Source organism: Alosa sapidissima, chromosome 21 (genome assembly GCF_018492685.1).
Source record: "Alosa sapidissima isolate fAloSap1 chromosome 21, fAloSap1.pri, whole genome shotgun sequence".
In the NCBI taxonomy this organism is placed as follows: domain Eukaryota; kingdom Metazoa; phylum Chordata; class Actinopteri; order Clupeiformes; family Clupeidae; genus Alosa; species Alosa sapidissima.
The window spans coordinates 13,877,215-13,898,967 of record NC_055977.1 but is presented as its reverse complement, the minus strand read 5'-3'; the positions used below and the strand labels follow the sequence as shown (position 1 = coordinate 13,898,967).

At 41.8% G+C, this 21,753-nt stretch overlaps 1 protein-coding gene across 19 annotated transcripts in view; it reads left to right on the top strand.

Annotated features, from left to right (window-relative positions):
• The window catches only part of pleca (plectin a), a 148,948-nt gene that overhangs the window by 113,713 nt on the left and 13,482 nt on the right, over nt 1–21,753 (top strand). For 16 of the 19 annotated variants that reach the window (XM_042076226.1, XM_042076227.1, XM_042076238.1 and 13 more), the window contains 26 exons: nt 4,544–4,659; nt 5,101–5,207; nt 6,788–6,907; nt 7,209–7,304; nt 7,729–7,856; nt 9,214–9,307; nt 9,601–9,755; nt 10,010–10,130; nt 10,497–10,724; nt 11,311–11,388; nt 11,872–12,033; nt 12,260–12,364; nt 12,603–12,698; nt 12,859–12,984; nt 13,501–13,653; nt 14,507–14,661; nt 14,981–15,107; nt 15,532–15,715; nt 16,111–16,143; nt 17,480–17,637; nt 17,854–18,032; nt 18,736–18,874; nt 19,118–19,474; nt 19,626–19,709; nt 20,035–20,139; nt 20,322–20,420. In XM_042076226.1, the coding sequence (XP_041932160.1) occupies nt 4,544–4,659; nt 5,101–5,207; nt 6,788–6,907; nt 7,209–7,304; nt 7,729–7,856; nt 9,214–9,307; nt 9,601–9,755; nt 10,010–10,130; nt 10,497–10,724; nt 11,311–11,388; nt 11,872–12,033; nt 12,260–12,364; nt 12,603–12,698; nt 12,859–12,984; nt 13,501–13,653; nt 14,507–14,661; nt 14,981–15,107; nt 15,532–15,715; nt 16,111–16,143; nt 17,480–17,637; nt 17,854–18,032; nt 18,736–18,874; nt 19,118–19,474; nt 19,626–19,709; nt 20,035–20,139; nt 20,322–20,420 (3,505 nt within the window). The remainder of the gene's footprint in view (nt 1–4,543; nt 4,660–5,100; nt 5,208–6,787; nt 6,908–7,208; nt 7,305–7,728; nt 7,857–9,213; nt 9,308–9,600; nt 9,756–10,009; nt 10,131–10,496; nt 10,725–11,310; nt 11,389–11,871; nt 12,034–12,259; nt 12,365–12,602; nt 12,699–12,858; nt 12,985–13,500; nt 13,654–14,506; nt 14,662–14,980; nt 15,108–15,531; nt 15,716–16,110; nt 16,144–17,479; nt 17,638–17,853; nt 18,033–18,735; nt 18,875–19,117; nt 19,475–19,625; nt 19,710–20,034; nt 20,140–20,321; nt 20,421–21,753) is intronic. The other 3 variants (XM_042076246.1, XM_042076243.1, XM_042076245.1) reach the window with 1 other exon arrangement.

The following is a 21,753-nucleotide window of genomic DNA, read 5'->3' as shown; positions in this document are numbered from 1 at the left end:
TATCGTACACACTCATATACAGCTGTACCTGCCAAACAGAGCCGGGCTGAACACATACACACCAACACAGGTGAAATACTGTAGCTCAGTATAGTACACACATATCATACACACATACACAACCACAGGTGAAACACAGCAGGCACACACACACACACACACACACACACACACACACACACACACACACACACACACACACATTTACATTTATATGTATTCATTTGGCAGACGTGTTTATGCAATACGACTTACAGCAATAGAATAACATTTTAAGCTATTGACATTTACACACACACACACACACACACACACATATACACACACACACACACACACACACACACACACCACCCCCAACCACATACATACACACATCATACACACACACAGGTGAGCCCCACCACACAAAGGGTATGGTAACATAAAGATATGGTAACTTATCAGATACTACACTTATCATGCACCAATGCCAATAAGCCCACCCACACAGGTAAGCTGCACCTCGCACAGTTGCTGTAATCATCATTACTTAAGTCTGTCAGACAGTAGCAGAGACAAGCCCTGCAGTACACACATAACACAAAACCCAGACAAAAGAGAACACATGAAAAGTGAGCACACAAATAGATGTAAGATCCTCTGAAATAGGGTAGAGAAGCACTCTGGTTTCATCTCACAGGCTGTAGCTGTCTCTATGTAAGTACCCAACCATAGTCTCTGAAAGCTGAAAACTTCTTCTGTGTAGGCCTACTGTAGGTTGTAGGAAATCCAGAGATGCGGTAAGAAAGCCATCTCCTGTAAAAAAGAAATGTCTGTGCATCAACTTGCCCTGACACAGATGGCGCCTGGGGTTAACTATAGACCCTTTCAAGAGAGTTCCATTATCATAGTTGGCCCCACAAGACTTCCTTTTTAACATTCCATATGTTATCTTGATGCAGAGGAAGTAGATTGGGACTATAGACCCTTTCAACAATAAAAACAAAAACAATGCTTGAACGTTCTATTTGGTTCCCAATCGACTTCCTCTGCATCAAGATAACATATGGAATGTTAAAACGGAAGCCTTGTGGGGTCAACTATGATGCTGATAATGGAACTCTCTTGAAAGGGTCTATAGACTATGATGCTGATAATGGAACTCTCTTGAAAGGGACCCTTTCAAGAGAGTTCCATTATCAGCATCATAGTTGGCCCCACAAGGCTTCCGTTTTAACATTCCATATGTTATCTTAATGCAGAGGAAGTAGATAGAGTACCGAAGTCATGACGTAGCGTTGCCAAGGCAGCAATTTCACTGGATCTAAACAAATCAATCTACCATTAGAAATCACCATAGCGGTGGCTTTCTTAATCTATTTCAATAATTTTACAACGTTTCTAAGACGTTAGTATATTTTTTTTACACTGTAGGAATCACATACTACAACATATATTCATACCAACACGATCAAATTCGTGACTACAGAGTTTTATTTTAGCATGGGTTTCCTCCGTAAAAGAGACCTGCATGTAACTTCACAGCATGCGGTTAAAATCTTTAAATTCACGGACGTGTTTTGGCTTTATTTTTTTGGCCGCCAGTCTTTGAGAAGACGTGAAATATCCACTGGAATTTTGTTTCTTTCTATTACACCTGCCAGGGAATCCGTGTTATGTGGCTAAGCTACTGCCTAGCAGGTAAAACACATTTAAATGGATATATTTATTTTTATTAGCTAGAAATGATGCCACATGTTTACATTCAATGCTATTTATGCCACTTCGAAAGTTTGTTTAGATCCAGTGATTCTGCAGTCATGGAAACGCTACGTCACACTTCGGGACTCTATTGGGAATCAAATAGAATGTTCAAGCATTGTTTTTGTTTTTATTGTTGAAAGGGTCTATAATACAGTTGATAAATGGTAAGCCTCCTGGACAAAACATGGTGAAGGAGCTCACACCCAGACAAAAGTGCTGGCCACAATGATTTTTTAGATAAATCACTATTTTTTTACTACTGACGTTTCAGCAACACTCTTCATCAGGATGGAATGATGTTTCGGCAACAGTCTTCATCAGGATGGTATGACATTTCGCCACAGTTTTCATCAGAATTTAGTGAGGCAAAGCTGTTGCCAAAACGTTATTCAATCCTGATGAAGACTGTTGCCGAAACATCAGTTGTAAATAAATAGTGAAAAAGGCAAAAGAGTGTGCAGCTAATCTCTCTTAATTTAAAATGAGAAGCATCAGTAAATGTCTGAGCAACAGCTGGCCCTGGCTTAAGCTTTCCTCAGTACAATACAGTAGGTAATGTGCGATACGTAACCCTATGAAAGGTATCCAATGAAAGACAAAAGTCCTCACACGCCCGCCACACAATTGAGTAAAAATAGAGAGAGAAAGAGCAGGGAGGGATTATAGATATGAAGTGAAACCTGACTCTTCTGGTGGAGGTGGGGAAGAAAGAGTTCAAGGATACCAACCCTGCAGGCGAATCTTTTAACTTGCAGCATGTACCTGCAAGAGTTCAGCTATGCTAAGAGCAGGTATCCGAGAGCGAATAAAAACTCTTCACTTCAGGATCGACCCAGAGAGGGGAGAGGAGTTCACTCCTGGACTCTGAAAACTCTGAAGGGTAAACAATCTGGCTGCAAGGAACCGAGCATGGATAAGACTGCACTGGGGATGTTTTGACATAAAATATTAAGTATTTGATCAGGAATTGATCACGTAAAAGAATTTTTCTGTGAAGACTTGTTTTATTGCTGTGTGTGTGCAGGCACTATGAAAACCATGTGCACATGAAGGGAGTTGTGATGCCTGCATTCTAGCTTTTCATGGAAAACGAGAGCTATCGTCTTGAGTCTGATTTGCTTAAAGCAGTAGACAAGTCTGAACCTAAAGGAGGATAACTCTCTTGTCATCACAAATAACCATGTGGAGCCTGAAGAAGAAATTCCACCGCAAGAAGCGGCATGGCAGCTCGGCCTCGAGCAGCGCTCACGGCTCGGTCAGCGACCTCGAGGACCGGGTGGTGATGCTCTGTGATGACCTGCCCAACGAAAGCTCTTACGACTCGGCAAGCGAGACTCTGAGCCAGATGTCTGTGAGCAGGAGCTCGATGAGCAGGAGGTCCCTAAGCCGCAGCTCCCACAGTGGGGAGCAGGTGATGGGCGATGCATCACACCACCATCCTTCCATCCCTCGGGACAGGCTGTCCTACAGACAGGCGTGCTACTTCGAAGAGGCCCCCATGGCGAGCCAGCAGGGATACTACCAAGTCAGAAGAGTGCAGGCAGTGTATGGATGTTTCTGTCTATCTGTTCAAGAAACAGTATCCTCCTGCATCTCATGTTCTGTGATGCTGTGGATTTGTTAAAACAAGAATGGGAGACAGGGATACTACCATGACACAAGAGGAATGTTCCATTTTTTCTCTAGTCTCGTAAAAAGTTGGTTACTGTGGACTTGTTAGAAAAAAAAGAATTGGCCACTAGTTCTAAAAGAAAATCATTCCAAATCATTAATTTAAGAGCAAAACATTACAAACTCACTAACAGTAACTGAAACTGCCTATCACTACATCATAGTGGCAACGGCATTTAGGTGTCATTATGCTCATTTGTAGAAAATGTGCTTTGCCGTTTGTGTTGCTGGTGAAGCTGGAGAGCTCCTTCTGAACAATTTAATATGTAAATGTAGAGCATGTATGTGCACGCCACTGGAGCTGAAACTGCATTCTTGGCAGCATCTGCTCATGAAAGATTGGATTTGTATATACTTAGGGCAGGGGATGCACGGCAGTCTCTACACTCAAGGAGAGGCAGGAATGGGCGAGTCTCTTGTTTTTGCTTGCCTCCTGAAAGGCATGTCAATCACGGCCAGGCAACTTCCTCACCTGCACACTCTGATGGCTGACCTTTACAGCTGGCAGGCTCAGATTTATGATCTACGAGGAAGCACCCATTACCTGACCTTCATTTTTATAGCCCTGTTTGGATGGATTTCAAAAGAGACAAGATATAGTTATTATTATATGTTATACAGCTTTATTGGCCAGGTTTGTGTAAACAAACAAGTAATTTGACTCTGTTAATCTTTGCTTTCAAGTACAACACTCACTTAATACACTTAACATAAGAATTAAGAATAAAAAACATTAAAGAATACAAAACAGAACACTAAGAATGGAATGAATAGCAGTAGAATATGGCATGTACTGTATAAGTATAATTACAGTATGTACATTTGCAATATAGGATCATTATGGGTGGGAGGGGAGTGCAGGTTGTCCCTGTCAAGCAGACCTTATAGTATGTGTGTATTTCGGTCTTAGTTGTAAGAGCAATCCACAGATACATGTATGCTCATTTGAAGAGGAGAATTGTTTCAAGGTACCTGACTGTTTTTCCTACCCACCCCAGGTTACTAGCGATTCAGTGTGCAAGCTAGTAATGGCTTACCTTCAAACCACTAATCAACCATTGAAAACGTTGAGGTTACTGGTATACTGAAACCCTTTTATTTTGTCTGTCCGGCTTTGTCCCTCCAGGCCAGGTTTGATTGACATGGGAAAAGTTTACCGACAGACTAACCTGGAGAATCTGGAGCAGGCGTTCAACGTGGCGGAGCGCGAGCTGGGCGTCACCCGTCTGCTTGATCCCGAAGGTAATAAAACCAGTCGCCACATCCAATTTGTCTGTTTGGACATGTGTATCACTTCAATTATAATCCAGTCTTGGATTTGATTTACTTGGCAGTCTTTCCCTCTACTTGATAGATTCAGGTTAAAGTCCTCTTTAAAGTATTTTATTGTCAGTACTTTAAAACCACAATTACATTTTTCAGCAATATTATTTAATTGTTGGGCGTTTATTCTTACTCATTTTTAGCATAGATGTTGGTTAAGCACAGCTTGCAGTAAAATTCTGGAAGTGTCATTAAGTCCAAAGTGCAAGTAGAAAGTACAGTGGAAGTAAAGTGATTTTTTTAAATTATTGCCTTTAATAAAGTGATAGTAGAAGTTCTGGTAATAGCAGTAGTAGTAGTCGTGTTTTCCTTTTTCCTAAGTTCTGCATAGCTAACCTCTCTCCACCCTACATTGCCTAGATGTGGACGTTCCCCATCCTGATGAGAAGTCCATTATCACCTATGTTTCCTCTGTTTATGATGTCATGCCCAGAGTACCCGATGTCCAAGATGGCGTCAAAGCCAACGTGAGTCTGATAAGATAATAAACAGTGAGACATTTTCATGGCGGATTATGTGTAGATATATATATAACCTGTAATAAAGTATGGATTTTGACTTTTCCATAGTTTATTAGTTGCAGCATCTAACATTAAGAGAGCCATCATGACTGATAACACAATATCAAGTCAAGTCAAGTCAAGTTTATTTATATAGCGCATTTCAATGTGCTTTACATAAACAAAAGCAAACAGTAATAACAAATAAAAGCATAGAAGGACAATATAGTCAGAGAATAGTTCAAAAGGTAAAGATCATAATAAAAAGAAAACATAAAACGCACAAGGTAAAATCATTTAAAAATAAAAAATAATTAATAACAAAAAAAAGCAAAAGTAGTAATATCACATATATGGGACTACTGAAGTGTCATGATAGAAAGTACTAATATGATAATGTCATTAAAGGTGCTCTAAGCCAGGGGTTCCCAAACTTTTCCACGACAAGGCCCCCCAAATACCACTAGGTTCTGGCCAAGGACCCCCTTAATGTGTTATTAAACCCATTGACAATACTAAGGCAAATGTAAAAATACAATAAGCTAATCCTAATAATTATTTTAGCCACAAGCACTTCGCAATGGAGAATACAGTGTGTAAAAATTGCATTTGGGGCTTTCTGCTATATGAGAGCTATCACTCTACTGTTATTCCCAGTCATTATAATGTTCAGATATGCACCAAATTATTATAATGACATTGTATAACAACCCTCATAGTAATAGGTATATTTAAAATATATATATTTAAAAACCACTGCTCTAAGCGATGCCACATGTTTTTTAGGCTAAACAGTTTATGTCACTTACTGCAAGCATCACCTAGCTAACCGCTAGCTGTCTATGTCCTGAATACACTGTAAAAAAATGCGATCTCTGTGGACAGCTCAGGCTCCAAAAACGGCAACAAAAACAATCTGGGCAAACCTAGCCCATAAAAACATAACAAACTGTTCCAGCAAATCACAGACGAGATGCGCGTTTAGGAGATTTCAATTGCACGGGAGCAGCACGGGAGGGAGGGGGAGGAAGTTGCGAACTAGCTCTGTTTTGTTTGAAAGTCAACAGAAGTGACGTTACTCAGCATCGCTTAGAGCACCTTTAAGAAGGATTTGACATACTATTTGCTGTATATGCAAGATTTCTGTTTTGAAATACTGTGTCGTAATGACGAATGACATGACATGATTATGCCAATGTTATGACAAGGACTCAACTACTGTTTACAGTGAATTGCTGTAAACTTGATTTACAAGTTGATTCATTCCTGTTTTGATAGCAGCTGGATGTGCTGAAGTGTCATGATAACAAATGACTTGGCATGATTAGTTGACATGAAAAGTTGTCCCTTTCACTTGGACCAATTGGTCGGCCCCGGACCGATTCCTGAAGCCGCTGGTGCGAATCTGTGTAGCATAAAATATTGTCGGATTAAAGCGTCTGCTTAATACAGTCAACTTTAACTTTAACTTTATGATTAACTAAAGGCTGATGATATAAATGCTGTACATGAGTTGCTGTAAAGATGATATTGCTGTGTTGCCTCAGGAGCTGGAGCTGCGCTGGCAGGAGTACTATGAGCTGGTCACCATGCTGCTGCAGTGGATGAGACACCACATCATCGTGTTCGAGGAGAGGAAGTTCCCCACCAGCTACGACGAGATAGACGTGAGATTTGTTAGCCGTTTCATTATGCAATTATCAATATCGGCTGTAGAGTGATACTTGTGAACACTCGTAAACACTAAGTGACATTCTCTGAAAATAAAATATCTAATCTGGATTATGATTTGATATGGGTTTATCGTACTGTAGGTGGTTAATGTGACAACATTTTTCAGCCGCGACTTTCAAGTCTACTCAAGCCTTAGACTGGAAACCAAAGGCTTTTGGCATTCAAGCATAGACTTACAAATGAAGGTGTTTGGCACCATGACAGAATACTGAGGGCTCCATGATGTCTTCACAGGTTCTCTGGCGTCAGTTCCTCAAGTTTAAAGAGACTGAGCTGCCAGCGAAGGAGGCTGACAAGAACCGCTCCAAACAAATCTTCAGATCCTTTGAGGTAAACATGAATAAATATTAAGGTACAATGTTGATAAATCTTGCAATATCACACGTGCCATCTCAATTTTTCTGTGCACTCCTGTCACTAAGAAGCTTAGAAGTGTTTTGGTTATATACACAACTGACAACCACTGCTACTTTTTCTGCTTCATTTTATATGCACAAACTTTTACTTTTTATTACCATTTGGAGAAGTGGCAGCGTCACTGCCTGACAAGTGGTTCGACCGAGTTCGAGTCCCGAGTTTGTCTGGCTTTGGATAAATGCATCTGCTATATATCAGTCACATTTACCTTTATTTATCTGACAATATATCAGTCACCTTTACCTTTATTTATCTGAGGCTGTCATCCAATCTAACTTTATGACATGAATTCAGTGGCTTGGTAATGAGGTGGTGATCGTGGTGTTTGTGTTTGTAGGGTGCTGTTCAGGCAGGTCAGATCAAAGTTCCCTCCAATTACCACCCATTTGACGTGGAGAAGGAATGGGGTCGGCTGCACGTCGCCATTCTGGAGAGGGAACGCCTGCTGAGAACCGAGTTTGAAAGGTAATGCGCGTGGACAATGTGGATGTATTCTCACATCACATTACATTCACAGTAGAAAGGAATGCCTCAAATTCACATAAAGTATTCTTTATCATAACCTCTTCACCTTGAAAATATTTAACATTGATGCCAAAAATATGAGCATATAGATGATGGACTGTTAGAAGAGGGTTTTTTTAGTTTACCTGCACATGGGAGACATAGTGGAGAAAATAGTAGAGAAATGTATTGAAGTCTGACTGAAGTTTCAGTCGTAGAAGAGGTTGCTATGATGTTAGCAATGCCATAGAGATGCAAATAAGACTTGTTGTGTCGTGTTATTTACAACCAGAAATATAGCTGGATGGCAGCTGGCATCTGATGTTTAAGTTTTATAAAAATGTTATTACTTATTCATTTGATTGCACACAATGATCATACAGTACATCAGCGATTTTTGAGACATATCCAAAGGTTTTCTTGACCATTATTATTAAGATATTGCTTGAATTTCAACTGCTTGGTGTCAGTTGAAATCCGGTATTTAACAAATGCGGTGAGCTTGTAGTTGGCCCATTCATTTTTACTTTTTTTCATGTTTTGTTTTTGTTATTAAAGTCCGTCTCCAAGTAATTTGTCATCAACAGATGGTATCAGCCTTCTGTCACAAGACTGTGTGTGTGTGTGTGTGTGTGTGTGTGTGTGTGTGTGTGGGCAGGGCAGGGGAGGCCAGTTTGGAGCTAGCAGACAGTGATACTGAGACTGTACTGGGGTTTTACTAGTGTAGAGGGAAAACCCATCTCTGCTTAGTTCAGCTCAGTTTCAAAGCACTGTTGCTTCAGACCCTCCTAGCAGTATGGCTTTCTATGGAGACAGTCATGGCTTAAGATACCTGCTTCGCCAGAGGAGGCCGTGAGTGTCTGTCCTCACTCTTACTGTTGGACTGCTGCTGCTATCTGCTATCTTTTTTTCTTTTTTTAAAAAAAAAAAGATGATTGTGCATGTTGACATCCCCAGTAACATTGTGACTGTTATCTTTATGGTTGCGCTGATTTAGATTAAATTAGAGATGGTGTGTCTGTGTTGTGTCTGGTACTGGTTTGTGTGTTAGATGATGGTGTGTGTGTCTGACATTGGTGTGTGTGTCTGACGTTGGTGTGTGTGACTGACGTTGGTGTGGTTAACTGACGTTGGTGTGGTTAACTGACGTTGGTGTGTGTGACTGACGTTGGTGTGGTTAACTGACGTTGGTGTGTGTGACTGACGTTGGTGTGGTTAACTGACGTTGGTGTGTGTGTCTGACGTTGGTGTGGTTAACTGATGTTGGTGTGTGTGACTGACGTTGGTGTGTGTGACTGACGTTGGTTTGTTTTTGCAGGATGGAGCGCCTCCAGAGGATTGTCAGTAAAGTGCAGATGGAGTCTGGCGTCTGTGAGGAGCAACTCAACCAGGTGGAGACCCTGCTGCAAACGGTGAGCATCCAGTCATGAGTGGGTGAATGAATGAATGAATGAATTAACGAATTAACAAATGGATGGATGAATGTGTGAGTGGGTGCGTGAATGAATGATTGTTTATGTATGAATTAATGAATACTGTATGTGGAAAATGAAGGAAAAAAGGAATAAGTATATTTCTATATCAATAAGCAATTTGACTAACTTTTGATCAGTTATTTTGATATTTGTCTGTCTATTGAATTCCTGTGGCTCTCTGTACTTGCTCAAATCTGTATGGCATGTGTGCATGTATGCATGTTCTGTAGGACGTACGCATGATGAACGCAGGTAAGCCAGCCCAGCACACCGGTGAGGTCGAGGCCGATCTGGACAAAGCAGAGGGCATGATCCGACTCCTGTTCAACGATGTCCAGCAGCTCAAAGATGGACGCCACTTACAAGCTGAACAAATGTACAGAAGGTAAGAAGACTGGACACCCAGAGGGCCCTGCTACTTACCAACCATGAAGTATCGCACACCTTCCCCACATCAAATCACATGTTTTAGTTTTGCATTCCTGTGCCATTCCAATATTGCACAGCAGAAAATGCATTTAACCAATTGTGTTATTCTCTGTAAGAAACAGTAATACATGTTCATCAAGCATTGCCTTCTTAATGTCATTTTTTTTTTCTGCACCAGTCCCTCATTCATATTCCTGGTCTGATCCTCAGGGTGTACCGACTTCACGAGCGCCTGGTGAACCTGCGCAGCGAGTACAACCTTCGTCTGAAGTCTGGTGTGACCCTCACCCAAGTGCCAATGGCACAGGTGGCGCAGGTGCCCATGTCTCAGGTGACGATGCTGAAGAGTTTTATATTGTGCTAACTGTATGAAGATGTTGTGTGTACTTATATTATTATTATTATTTACTCATTTACATGAAACATGATATTTGTGCGTTTCTGTGAATGATATACAGTATGGCATCATATTCATATGCTTTATAAAAGTTAGATGTACGGTTAATATACTCTGGTATCATATTTCACAATATCACAAAACAAAGAATTCCGTCCTCCTTGTGAAGAAAGACACAAAAGCCTGACGTTTCAGTTTATCATGAAATTAAGATGTGGAATATACATGTTAGTAGCATTTTGTTAATATTTGTCCATTTCATTCCAAACATTAGTAACGTCCTCCTCTGCCCTGTCTCAGGTATCTATGCAGCAGCAGTCGACGCGCGTGCGTCCGGAGCTGGATGAGGTGACGCTGCGCTACATCCAGGACCTGCTGGCCTGGGTGGAGGAGAACCAGCGGCGGATCGACGGGGCCGAATGGGGCGCCGACCTGCCCTCCGTGGAGTCTCAGCTGGGCAGCCACCGCGGCCTGCACCAGTCCGTCGAGGACTTCAAGTCCAAGATCGACCGCGCCAGGGCTGACGAGGTGAGAGGAGAGAGAGAGAGAGAGAGAGAGGTTTTTTGAAAGTCGCTTTAGATAAAAGCATCTGCTAAATTAATAAATGTAAATGTACATGTCAGCTGCATATCAATTCAATTTAATTCAGTTTTAACATAAGAATCCGTCTCAAGGTGTTTAAAAGGCTCAGTCTGAACATAAACCTTGATCTTTCCTGTATAACTCGACAGGCCATAGAAAAGCAACCTTGGTTTAGTTTAGCAGAATATCAACTTGACACAGAAGAACCAAAATCTACACGGAGTTTCATATGTTAGAGTTTCATACAGCTTCAGCTATACTAAATAAAGACACAACAGACAGAAGCAACATTGGGTATTACAAAGGTCCTGCAATAGTATCCATCAACATGTAATTAGCAAAATGTTAAAAATGTGTCTATACACGCACAGTAGAACATATTATTTTATTACGGTCTGTGCTACAGCTAAATTACAAGAGTGGTTCTGGTCAAAGTAGGCCCCAGTACCCCAACAGTTAGTACTGTTATGCAGTAATGTGTATGTATGTTTTCATCTTAAACATGAAGTATATCTGATTCCTCTCCCCTCAGAGTCAGCTAACCCCTCTTAGTAAGGGAGCCTACAGAGACTATCTGGGGAAACTGGACCTGCAGTATGCAAAGCTCCTGGTATGTGCCCACAGTAACACTCTTATATTGTATGTATGCATATAGTGGTCATGTACTGACCATCACCTTACACCAAACAGAAAACTGGATGATGAATGATGAATATTGGAGATGTTCCCTTCAAGTTACTTTAAGTTCAGCTTCACTGTGCCTTGAATTTAGCTTCACTACGCATTAAGTGATCATATAGAGATCACCTTATACCAAAAAGAAATCAACTGAACAAATCTTAAAGACTTTATGTATGTGGAGTGGAAGGTAGATTAAGTACAGTATACTGTAGTCTTTGAACAATTACACTTTTCTTACATGCATGAAAACAGGTTATCATCTAAGATGGATGTAACCAAACTCAAGCCATTGTCACTTTTACTTTAAATCCACTTCAGGACAGACACCAAAAGTCAAAAGTTGTGATAACATCTATGGACAGAGACTTCTCCTGACATGGTAGTAATTCTCAAGGTGTCTTGTCTCCTCCAGAACTCCAGCAAAACACGCCTGCGCAGTCTGGATCAGCTTCACGCCTTTGTGACCGCCGCCACCAAAGAGCTGATGTGGCTCAACGAGAAAGAGGAAGAGGAGGTCAACTACGACTGGAGCGACCGCAACACCAACATGACCACCAAGAAGGACAACTACTCAGTACGAGAACTGTTTCCTCTCAACATTCAACCTCTCAAAGCACAATATTTTACAATAATTTACAATTATCAAGACCAGTCATGAAATTATTTTTAGTTTGAAAAAAAAAAAAAAAAACATGTGGTGACATTATGGGATGTTTGTGTAGTATTGTGTAGTAATGTGTTAAAGTCATGGGATGTTTGCGTAGTATTGTGTAGTAATGTAAGGTCATTTTGTGTGTTAGGGTCTGATGCGTGAGCTGGAACATAGGGAGAGGAAGGTGAACACTGTTCAGGCCACAGGAGACAAACTGCTGAAGGAAGGCCACCCTGGCAAGAAAACCATCGAGGTAGGACACAGAGAGAGGCAGCCGAGCCAAGACTTCAAGTCATTCGTTGTGTTTTGGATACAGATTTGGAAACAGATTTGGCAGCTTGACCTTTGATAAATCTTTCTTCCTCTATCATATACACCCCACTTTCCCTTCTGTCTTGCCTTTTCTCTTAACTCTTTTCTCTCTCTCCCTCTGTCTATATTTCTCTCTTTCTCTCTCCCTCCCTCCCTCTATTTCTCTTTCCTTCTCTCAGGCCTTCACTGCAGCCCTACAGACCCAGTGGAGCTGGATCCTCCAGCTGTGCTGCTGTATTGAGACACACCTAAAAGAAAACACTGCCTACTTCCAGGTACACACACACACACACACACACACACACACACACACACGTACACACACACACATAAACGCCTCTGTTTTTGCATCGGAGTGAGTAAAACTGTTAGGGAGATAAAGTCTTGCTAGTGAGCTGAGCCATGTTGTATCCCTCCCTCTGTTCACCATTGCAGTTCTTCAATGACGTGAAAGATGCCCAGGACCAGATGAAGAAGATCAACGACACGATGAATAGGAAGTACGTGTGTGACCGCGCCATCACCGTGACAAGGCTGGAGGACCTGCTGCAGGACTCAGCGGTGAGTGAGACACGTTAAGCACCCCATGCCGGACGGCTGTCATTGTAACAGGCAAGGTACACCGGGCACATAACTGATGCGCTCCGTTCACTGAGCATGAGCTGCAACAATCAGCTTCCACTATAATCAATGGAACTGGCTACACCAGACGTGACATTAGGAAAACATTAGACCAGCGTTCCAGAACAGAGCACTTCAGTTGCAGGCCTGGTGTAGCCCATCTGTAACTTTCAAACACTGGGCCGTGTGTAGTGTAATCATTTTAAAGAGTAGCTTTTTGGATTTCCGGTATGAAGATTTGCCGTGATTTTGTTACTTTTAACTTTAGAATGTGTGCTGTTAACATGTTCCTGTAAACATTAATCGTCCACAAGTATCACAAGAGAGATGTTGCAGAAGATGATAAATTCATAGCTATCAAATATTAGAAGATTTCCCCTAGAGTGGGAAAAGCTTTCAGCTAACACGTAACGTCTAAGCCGTCCATTCCTCATCGAGTCCTGTGTGTTTGAGCAGGATGAAAAGGAGCAGCTAAATGAGTTTAAGACTCACCTGGACGGCCTCAACAGACGGGCCAAGACCGTCGTCCAGCTGAAACCACGTAACCCTGCCAACTCGGTTAAGGCCAAGCAGCCCGTGCAGGCCGTGTGCGACTTTAAACAGATGGAGGTGAGGCAGAGATGTTAGTAACCCTCTTAATGTGTCATTTGCTGTTGGATTGTTTATTTCTGGCTTGTTTGTCTGTGTGTTTTTTGCTTGTTTGTTGTGTCCTTGTTTTTGTGTACCCTTTGTGTCATTATTATTTGTAGCCTATTTGTATCTCATTTTGATCCCAATGTGTTTTTTTTTTTCTGGAAACTGTTTGTTTGTACACAGCACACTATGTTGATTGTTCACTGCAATCATGCCCACAAAGTCCATGGAGCTGAGCTGAATTCCAGAGCACAGAGCAGAACATTGTGACACTCAGTCTCCAGATTATCTTTTTTTTTACTATTTGCAGGCCAGTTTTTACTTGTCTTGTGATGAGGGGAGAGCTAAACCATGACATCAGTCTAGCCTATCTTGACACGACTGACAGACTGATTCTCTCGTGGTTATACAGACATCAATGGTTGCATTTCACAGTTCATTTGTGGTGTCATGTGAAATTTGGAAACCACCAAAACTAGACAAATACACATATTACATTTCCTCACTGTAATGATTGTGCCAACAGTTGCAAGTTCAAACAAATCCCAATCCCTATCCCAATTACCAGGTTGCAATTACCATACTCTCTATACTTGATAAACTGTGACCTGTTTCTACCTCAAACCCACAAAGAAAAAGATATTCTGTCCGACCCCTCTAACCGTGAATTACATGGCGTTCAGATCACAGTGCGCAGGGACTCTGAGACTCGCTCCTTTCTCAAACACAGCTGCAAATTATTCAAACTAACAGATTTATTCAAAAAAGGAGTAGAAAAAAAAACCATATTCAGTGCCATCGGTCTAACCGTGAGCATCCTGTCGTCCAGATCACAGTGCACAGAGGCGATGACTGTACGCTGCTGAACAACACCGAGCCCTCCAAGTGGAAGGTGAAGAACCCCAAAGGAGGCGAAGCCACCATGCCCTCCGTCTGCTTTGTTGTCCCCCCAACCAATAAGGAGGCGGTGGACAGCGTCAATGAGTAAGTGTTTAACCTTTGACCTCTCGTTAGATTCCATAAAAACACTTCTCTAATGTTTTAATATGACACACACAGACAGATGCTAAAACACACACACATACACTTGAATTTTCTTTTCTGTTGTATCTGGTCAGCATAAGAAAAAAAAAACATTAACATTAAATAATTAATCATCATTATTTACTTTTCTGTTTTCCCTGGGTCAGACTTAAAGAAAAGAGGACAGTGATATACCGACACTATGGAGTGTTTTGTACCGAATTGTTGCAATGAAATGTGCATCTCACCTTCACTGAATAAATTAACGTCATGTTTCTAGGTTGGACGGCGGTCTGAAGAAGCTGTTTGTGCTCTGGCAGAGGCTTCACGTGGACATGAAGAGCCTCCTGTCCTGGCAGTACCTCACGAGGGACATCCAGCTCATCAACTCCTGGAACTTCCTCATGGTAAACATTTGTGACCCGCAGTGTCCGGCGTTCAGTCCCACACCGGCCTGGGCTCTTACCCACAAACTTGAGGCACCTGAGATTGGGAGCAGGGGGTGCTAGCAAGGAGACCAGTGCTAGTGTCTATCACTCATTAAGTGTCAGGAAAGAGGTTTATTCACAGCACAGCTAGCGTTACACATTATCTCAGCATCACTGAAAATGAGGACTACCCTCAATGAACTTCCGAGAATAAACAGACTATTTACCAAACCAGTGGAGTGTGGTTGATCCACTTCTCCTGCAACACTAAAATAAGATTGTTAAAGGTGTTTTTATGTTATTCCCCAAATGTTGTACTACCTACCGTTGTTTGATTTCTGTGATATTAACTATTTCCTTTTCCTCCATAACTCATTTCTGTGTCTGTTCTCCCCTGGTCCAGTTTAAGACGCTGAAGGTGGAGGAGTACAACCTGGCCCTGAGGAACCTGGAGCTGCACTACCAGAACTTCATGAAGGACAGCCAGGACTCTGAGCTGTTCGGCGCTGATGACCGTCTGCAGGCTGAGAATGGCTTCCAGTCGGCCAAGCAGCACTACGACGTCCTCCTGCAGTCTGTGGAGCAAGGTGGGCCACTACCACAGAGTACATCACTGATTTTGTCTTACAGACAGCATCATATAGCCTATATAGGATTTATACAGCATCATATAGCCTATATAGGATTTATACAGCATCATATAGCCTACATAGGATTTATACAGCATATTATAGCCGATATAGGATTTATACAGCATCATATAGCCTACATAGGATTAATTTTAGCATCATATAGCCTATGTATGATTCATACAGCATCATATAGCCTATAAAGGATTCATACAGCATCATATAGCCTACATAGGATTAATTTTAGCATCATATAGCCTATGTATGATTCATACAGCATCATATAGCCTATGTATTATTCAGAAATGTGATGAGGATGAGATGCTAGGCTAACTGTTGAAATGACATTGCAGGATATGTCCCCACCGAAGCAGAAACACTCTCTGGTAAAGCTCCATGAGTGCTATGCTGTGTGACGTTTTGGTGTGGCTTTCTGCTAAGAATATCTAATAAATGCCAGGTCCATTTCATATTAAGAGTTCTCACTAATGCTTGTGATAGAATAATGTATAGAATATCAGTGCTTAGCATTAATGACTTGTAAGTATACTGCTTTAAGAATACTTAATATAAAGTGGGACCAACTGTTATCTCTGCTGTTCAATATCACCTGTTACTAAAAGCGCTGCTGTGTGTGTGTGTGTGTTTGTGTGTGTTTTACTGTTATGTGATACTCGCATAAGAGCTGGTGTGTACAACATCAGTTCTCTAGATACAGTATGTTACCAGTTATCCTGGTGCTATTATAGATCACTTCACTTGTAGTCCTATTATACAGCATTTCGCTTGTTGGTGTATCTAAACTGTGTTTGTTTGTGTGTGTAACCAGTGTTTCCCACAGAATTGGATTCAATTTGTGGTGGTAGCTAACTTTGACAAGGGGGGGGGGGTATTAAGATCGTCTTGGTAGTGTATAGGTCTAATTGAGTGCCTGTCACTTTTTAAGACGTTTGAGGGAACCCTTGCAATTGTAACACAGTTGAAAGGCTGCTGATGTGTGGATGTAATTCATAACGTTTTCTACATAGTTAAAATAAAGGTTCGTACTTCTCCTTGGGACAAGCACTTTTAAATTTTGGAAAACACTTTTCCATTTACATCGGGATTTTGCATTCAGTGTCAGAGTCAATAAAATGAGCCCTTCAACGAAATTGACAAGCAGCTGTAAGTAGGCTAAGCATTCTAAATTCGACATCCAAACAGTATTCTAACGTTAGCTTTGAGATACTGCTTGATTTCATAACTTAACTTAGTTTAGTCTTCAATGTAGCCTACTATGTTGTAAGACCTTAGCAGAGTTCACTTCAATGCAGCAGTTTTGAACAAATTTCCGCAGCATGGTCACGGTGCTAAAGGGATTTAATAGCAATTTAGCCAGACGTCTTCTATGCAATGCTTCTATGGCAACAACAATCCTTCAACAATCGTGAATATTTTGTTAAATGCACATGCAGAGGAGTGGCAGCGGGCTACGAGAGAGAGCGGGGCGGGGCAAGGAAAGGCTGCGTGCGTAAAAAGCGCAGCTCAATGGCAATGCAAGGATTTGACCTTATATTTAAATTAAATTAAATTAAATTAAATTAAATTAAACATAGAATATTCATCGGCGCCCCGCCACAGATTAGTCAATGTATGGGAAACACTGGTAACTATCCTATCGCTTCCTAGTCAACCCTGTAACGCCACCTCTGTGTGTGTACGTGTGTGTGTGTGTGTTTACAGGTGAGCAGGATGAATCTCTGTGTAAGACGTACATGACTCAGATCCGAGACCTGCGCCTGAGACTGGAGAACTGTGAGACTCGCACCGTTAACCGCCTCAGACACCCGGTGGACAAGGAGCCCCTCAAGGCCTGTGCCCAGAGGACCACTGACCAGAAGGTGAAACACTAAATAAAATCACTAGAAATATTTGTATCACTTTCTAGCTGTATTGTTTAGTTTCAAAAGCAAACACATTTATGTTACAAACTCAGAGCAACACGTTGACTAATGCATTTAGTAAGATCAACAGCTATTGAATCTATTTCTGTGAATTTTGTTAGTTGTAGTTAAACCTCCTAACTCTGTGTATGTGTGTGTGTGTGTGTCCATCAGCAAGTGCAGATCGAGCTGGAGAGCATAAAGAAAGATCTGGATAAGGTGGCCACTCAGACGCAGAGTGTGCTGGCGTCCCCTCAGGCCTCCGGCTCCATGCCTATGCTGAGCTCAGAGCTGGACATCACCCTCAAGAAGATGGAGCACGTCCACAGCCTGTCCTCCGTCTACATGGACAAGTAAGCACCCACTCAGTACAAAGAACTTGAAAATATACTTTGTTCTTATATTATTTATATGTTCAGCTACTTAATATTTTACATATCAATATGAAATGTCTCTGAAGCCATGTCATGGGAGGAGCCCATGGGGATGATTGACAGCTGTCATTCACCCCACTTCCTTATTCTAGAGTTGCCCTACATGTCCTGGTATTTCACACCCACTGACAAAGCTCAGTATCCCACCTCCTGTCGTCCAGATCACAGTGCACAGGGGCGATGACTGTTCGCTGCATCAGTTCTTCCCAATTATTCACTAGTAGCTTTTGGCTCACTTACTTCTCACTTACTTCTCACTTACTTCTCCTTACTGTTGGGAATCTCCACAGACATCACATACAGTACAGTGTGTACCACACACAACCTCTGTTAGGCATTTCAGCACCATGGCCAGTCACCAAACCAAATACAGCACCCTCCACATTTATTGGCACCACTGGTAAAGTTGAGGAAAACAAAATCATCTCTCAGGAGATCAAAATCATCTTGAAAGCAACCTTGTGAAAGAAATATTCAGAGAAAGCAAAATTACCCCATAAAATACATAATATATTATGCTTATTAATTAGTTCACCCAATCTATTTCCCTAGATGGGTTAACTACAGTAGTATATTTATAGGCATTTAAAGGGTATCCTATAATTCCCCCCCAATCATTCAGGTTGAAGACCATCAACGTGGTGATCCGTAGCACACAGGAAGCTGAGGATGCACTCAAGCAGTTTGAAGGCGAGCTGCGTAACGTCAACAAGGTTCCTGCAGAGGAGAAAGAAGTGAAGGCTCACCTTGACCAGCTCAAGGTACAGACACCCAGTAAAAATAATTGTAAAAAATCTAAAAACTAAAGGTACACTCTGTGACTCTAATCAAATATTTCTTTTTAAATTTAGTAGCATGGAAGGTAGGGGTATAATATTATTGACTGTTGACTCAAACATCAATAATGCCATCGCAGACTGTACTGTACTTTCAATACCTGACAGGTGATCGTAACATTCCGTGAGGAATTTATCTGTTAATGTAAAACTCTACTATCTACACAGAAACTGCGTGTGGATGCGGAGGAAGAGCAGGCCACCTTTGAGTGCTTGGACCGGGAGCTCCAGAAGGCCGTAGCAGTGCACGACCGCATGCGGATGGTCCACAGCGAACGCGACGCCGAGCTCGAGCACTACCGCACGCTCGTCTGCAACTTGCAGGAGCGCTGGCAGGCCGTGTTCGCCCAGATCGACCTGCGCCAACGCGAGCTGGACAACTTGGGACGACAGATGAAGCTGTACAGAGACAGCTACGACTGGCTCATCAACTGGTCAGCTGACGCCAAGCAGAGACAGGAGAAGAGCTGCGCTGCACCCATCAGTGGCAGCAAAACGCTCAAGGACCAACTCGCTCAGGAGAAGGTATGCAAGGAGAGTGTACAGTCTTAAAAGTTTTTTTTTTCCTTTTCTTTTTTCTCCTTTTTCATTCAATTTTGGTAAAGCAGTAAATAAAGAAAATAAAGTTTGGGAGCTTTTCACAATGCTCTGACTCGAAAACTCACATTTTTTACAGAAACTCCTGCAGGAGATTGAGCAAAACAAAGATAAAGTGGACGAGTGTCAGAAATATGCGAAGTCTTACATCGATGCAGTGAAGGTAAGTGAGCTTCCCCCTTTTCTCTCTAATAAGCCAGAGTCCTTTGTAGATTGCTTGACTTTATCTCGCAGTACCTAAATGGTGTAATGGCTGGCAACTGAAAAGTCACTAGTCAGAATCACTTTAAGTGACTTGAAATTGTTTTCTTGAACAAAGCACTTTATCTGCACTGTGTCAGTCCACCCAGCTGTTAATGGGTACCGACTTCGGGGAAGGCTGTTGGTCTATGATTCTTATCCGCTGAGCATCACAGAAAGATGGTATAAGCACCAGCCCTCTTAGCCTCCATGGCTAGAGAAGAATGACTAACTTTATCTCCCAATAGGACTATGAGCTTCAGCTGGTCACCTACAAAGCCCTGGGAGAGCCACTGGCCTCTCCCGCCAAGAAATCCAAAATGGAGTCAGTGTCCGACAACATTATTCAAGAGGTAGGTGAAGGAGACTGTTTATTTCATTCCTAGTGTGTCTGATGAAATCAAACCATCTGATCTTTCAGAACTTAATACATTTTAAGCAGTATATTGATTTCATTAATTGTTCATTATTATTTTTTGTTTGTTAAATTACATATTTGTATATATTGTTCATCGCTGACTTCTCTCTCCTGAAGTATGTCAATCTGAGAACTCGCTACAGCGAGCTGCTCACACTCATGAGCCAGTACATCATCTTCATCACGGACACACAGCGCCGCCTAGAGGACGAGGAGGTAAGTTGCGCCTACCATGCTCAACTCAGCAGGAGCAAGAGGAACACTGCTCCTCCACTCAAATCATCACTAACACATAGTAATATTGTCATGTATGTAGAACCATACAGACTATTTTATACCATTGTATATGAGTTGGACCCAGAATGTATGCACACTGAATCGAACATGGATGGAACCAACCAATAGGCCATGCCACTCAGTGACTTAGTGTACAAGTTTAGAAGCAAATATCTCCCTTTATCTGGCACACAGAGTGAGCCTTACGTTTACTTTACATGAGTTTAGTTCAGTTCACAGTTGATGTTGAGTTTAGTTTGCAAGTTGATTTCTTCTTTAAATAGATTAGATGAAAAAGGTGAGGTTGTTAACTTATGATTATGGAGACCCCAGAATGTTAGTGGTGCAGCACATCCCCATCAACCAGTGGTCTGCCATCCTCTATGTATAGCTGTCTTGCCCCCCTTAGCTGCCAAGGGCCTTAAGTGGGAGAATACAGTGATCCCCCTTCCCTTATCACTCACTATCCCTTCTCAGCCTGAAGTAACTTCACTGTCTCCATTTTCTCAAAAGACATGTTGTGCATGCTCACCCTCGTCAGGGAAACACCATGTGCTTTGTCAATTTTGTGGGAATAGAATGGACACTCCCTTTTGACAGACTTACTGTAATAAACGGCATCCCCCAGGAACCTTTCTGTTTGACTCTCTTCTGGGCTTGGACTCTCTCAGTCTATGCTTCAGGCTGACTTGCACCCTGTTTCACTGTTCTGTTACAAATGAGCACTGTTTTTTCTTTCTGCCCTTTCTTTTCTAACCTTTTTAAATTATGTTTGTTTGTTTGCTTCTCTAAACTGCTTGCCAGTGCTTTATCATGATGAATGTTTGTCATGTTTGGGCACTAAAGAGGTAAAATATCCGCACAATAACCAGGTATTTAACTCATCATCTTTACCTTTAAATTCTTGCATTACTTCTCATTTCATTTCATCGTCATGTGCTTTCGCCTTTTACATCAGTGTAAGGACAAGCTTTAGAGTTGTCGAGATAACATACTTGCAAATCTCAACTACCTTGCCAAGTATCAGTTAAAACTTGCAGTGAGAGGTCATTGACATTCATCATGTCAAGTTTGTCATCTGAGTATAACATATTCATTAATTCCTTTGTTCATTCATTCACTCTTTCGTCATTAAACATTCTTCATATCTCCTGCTTGTCATGCTGCATCACTAAGCTGTGCTTTTTGAAATGAGGCATGATCCAAACACAAAATGGCTGCTCAGTTAGTTTGACCCATTCAAACTAGCTATGCAAAGTGCAGCTATTCCTCC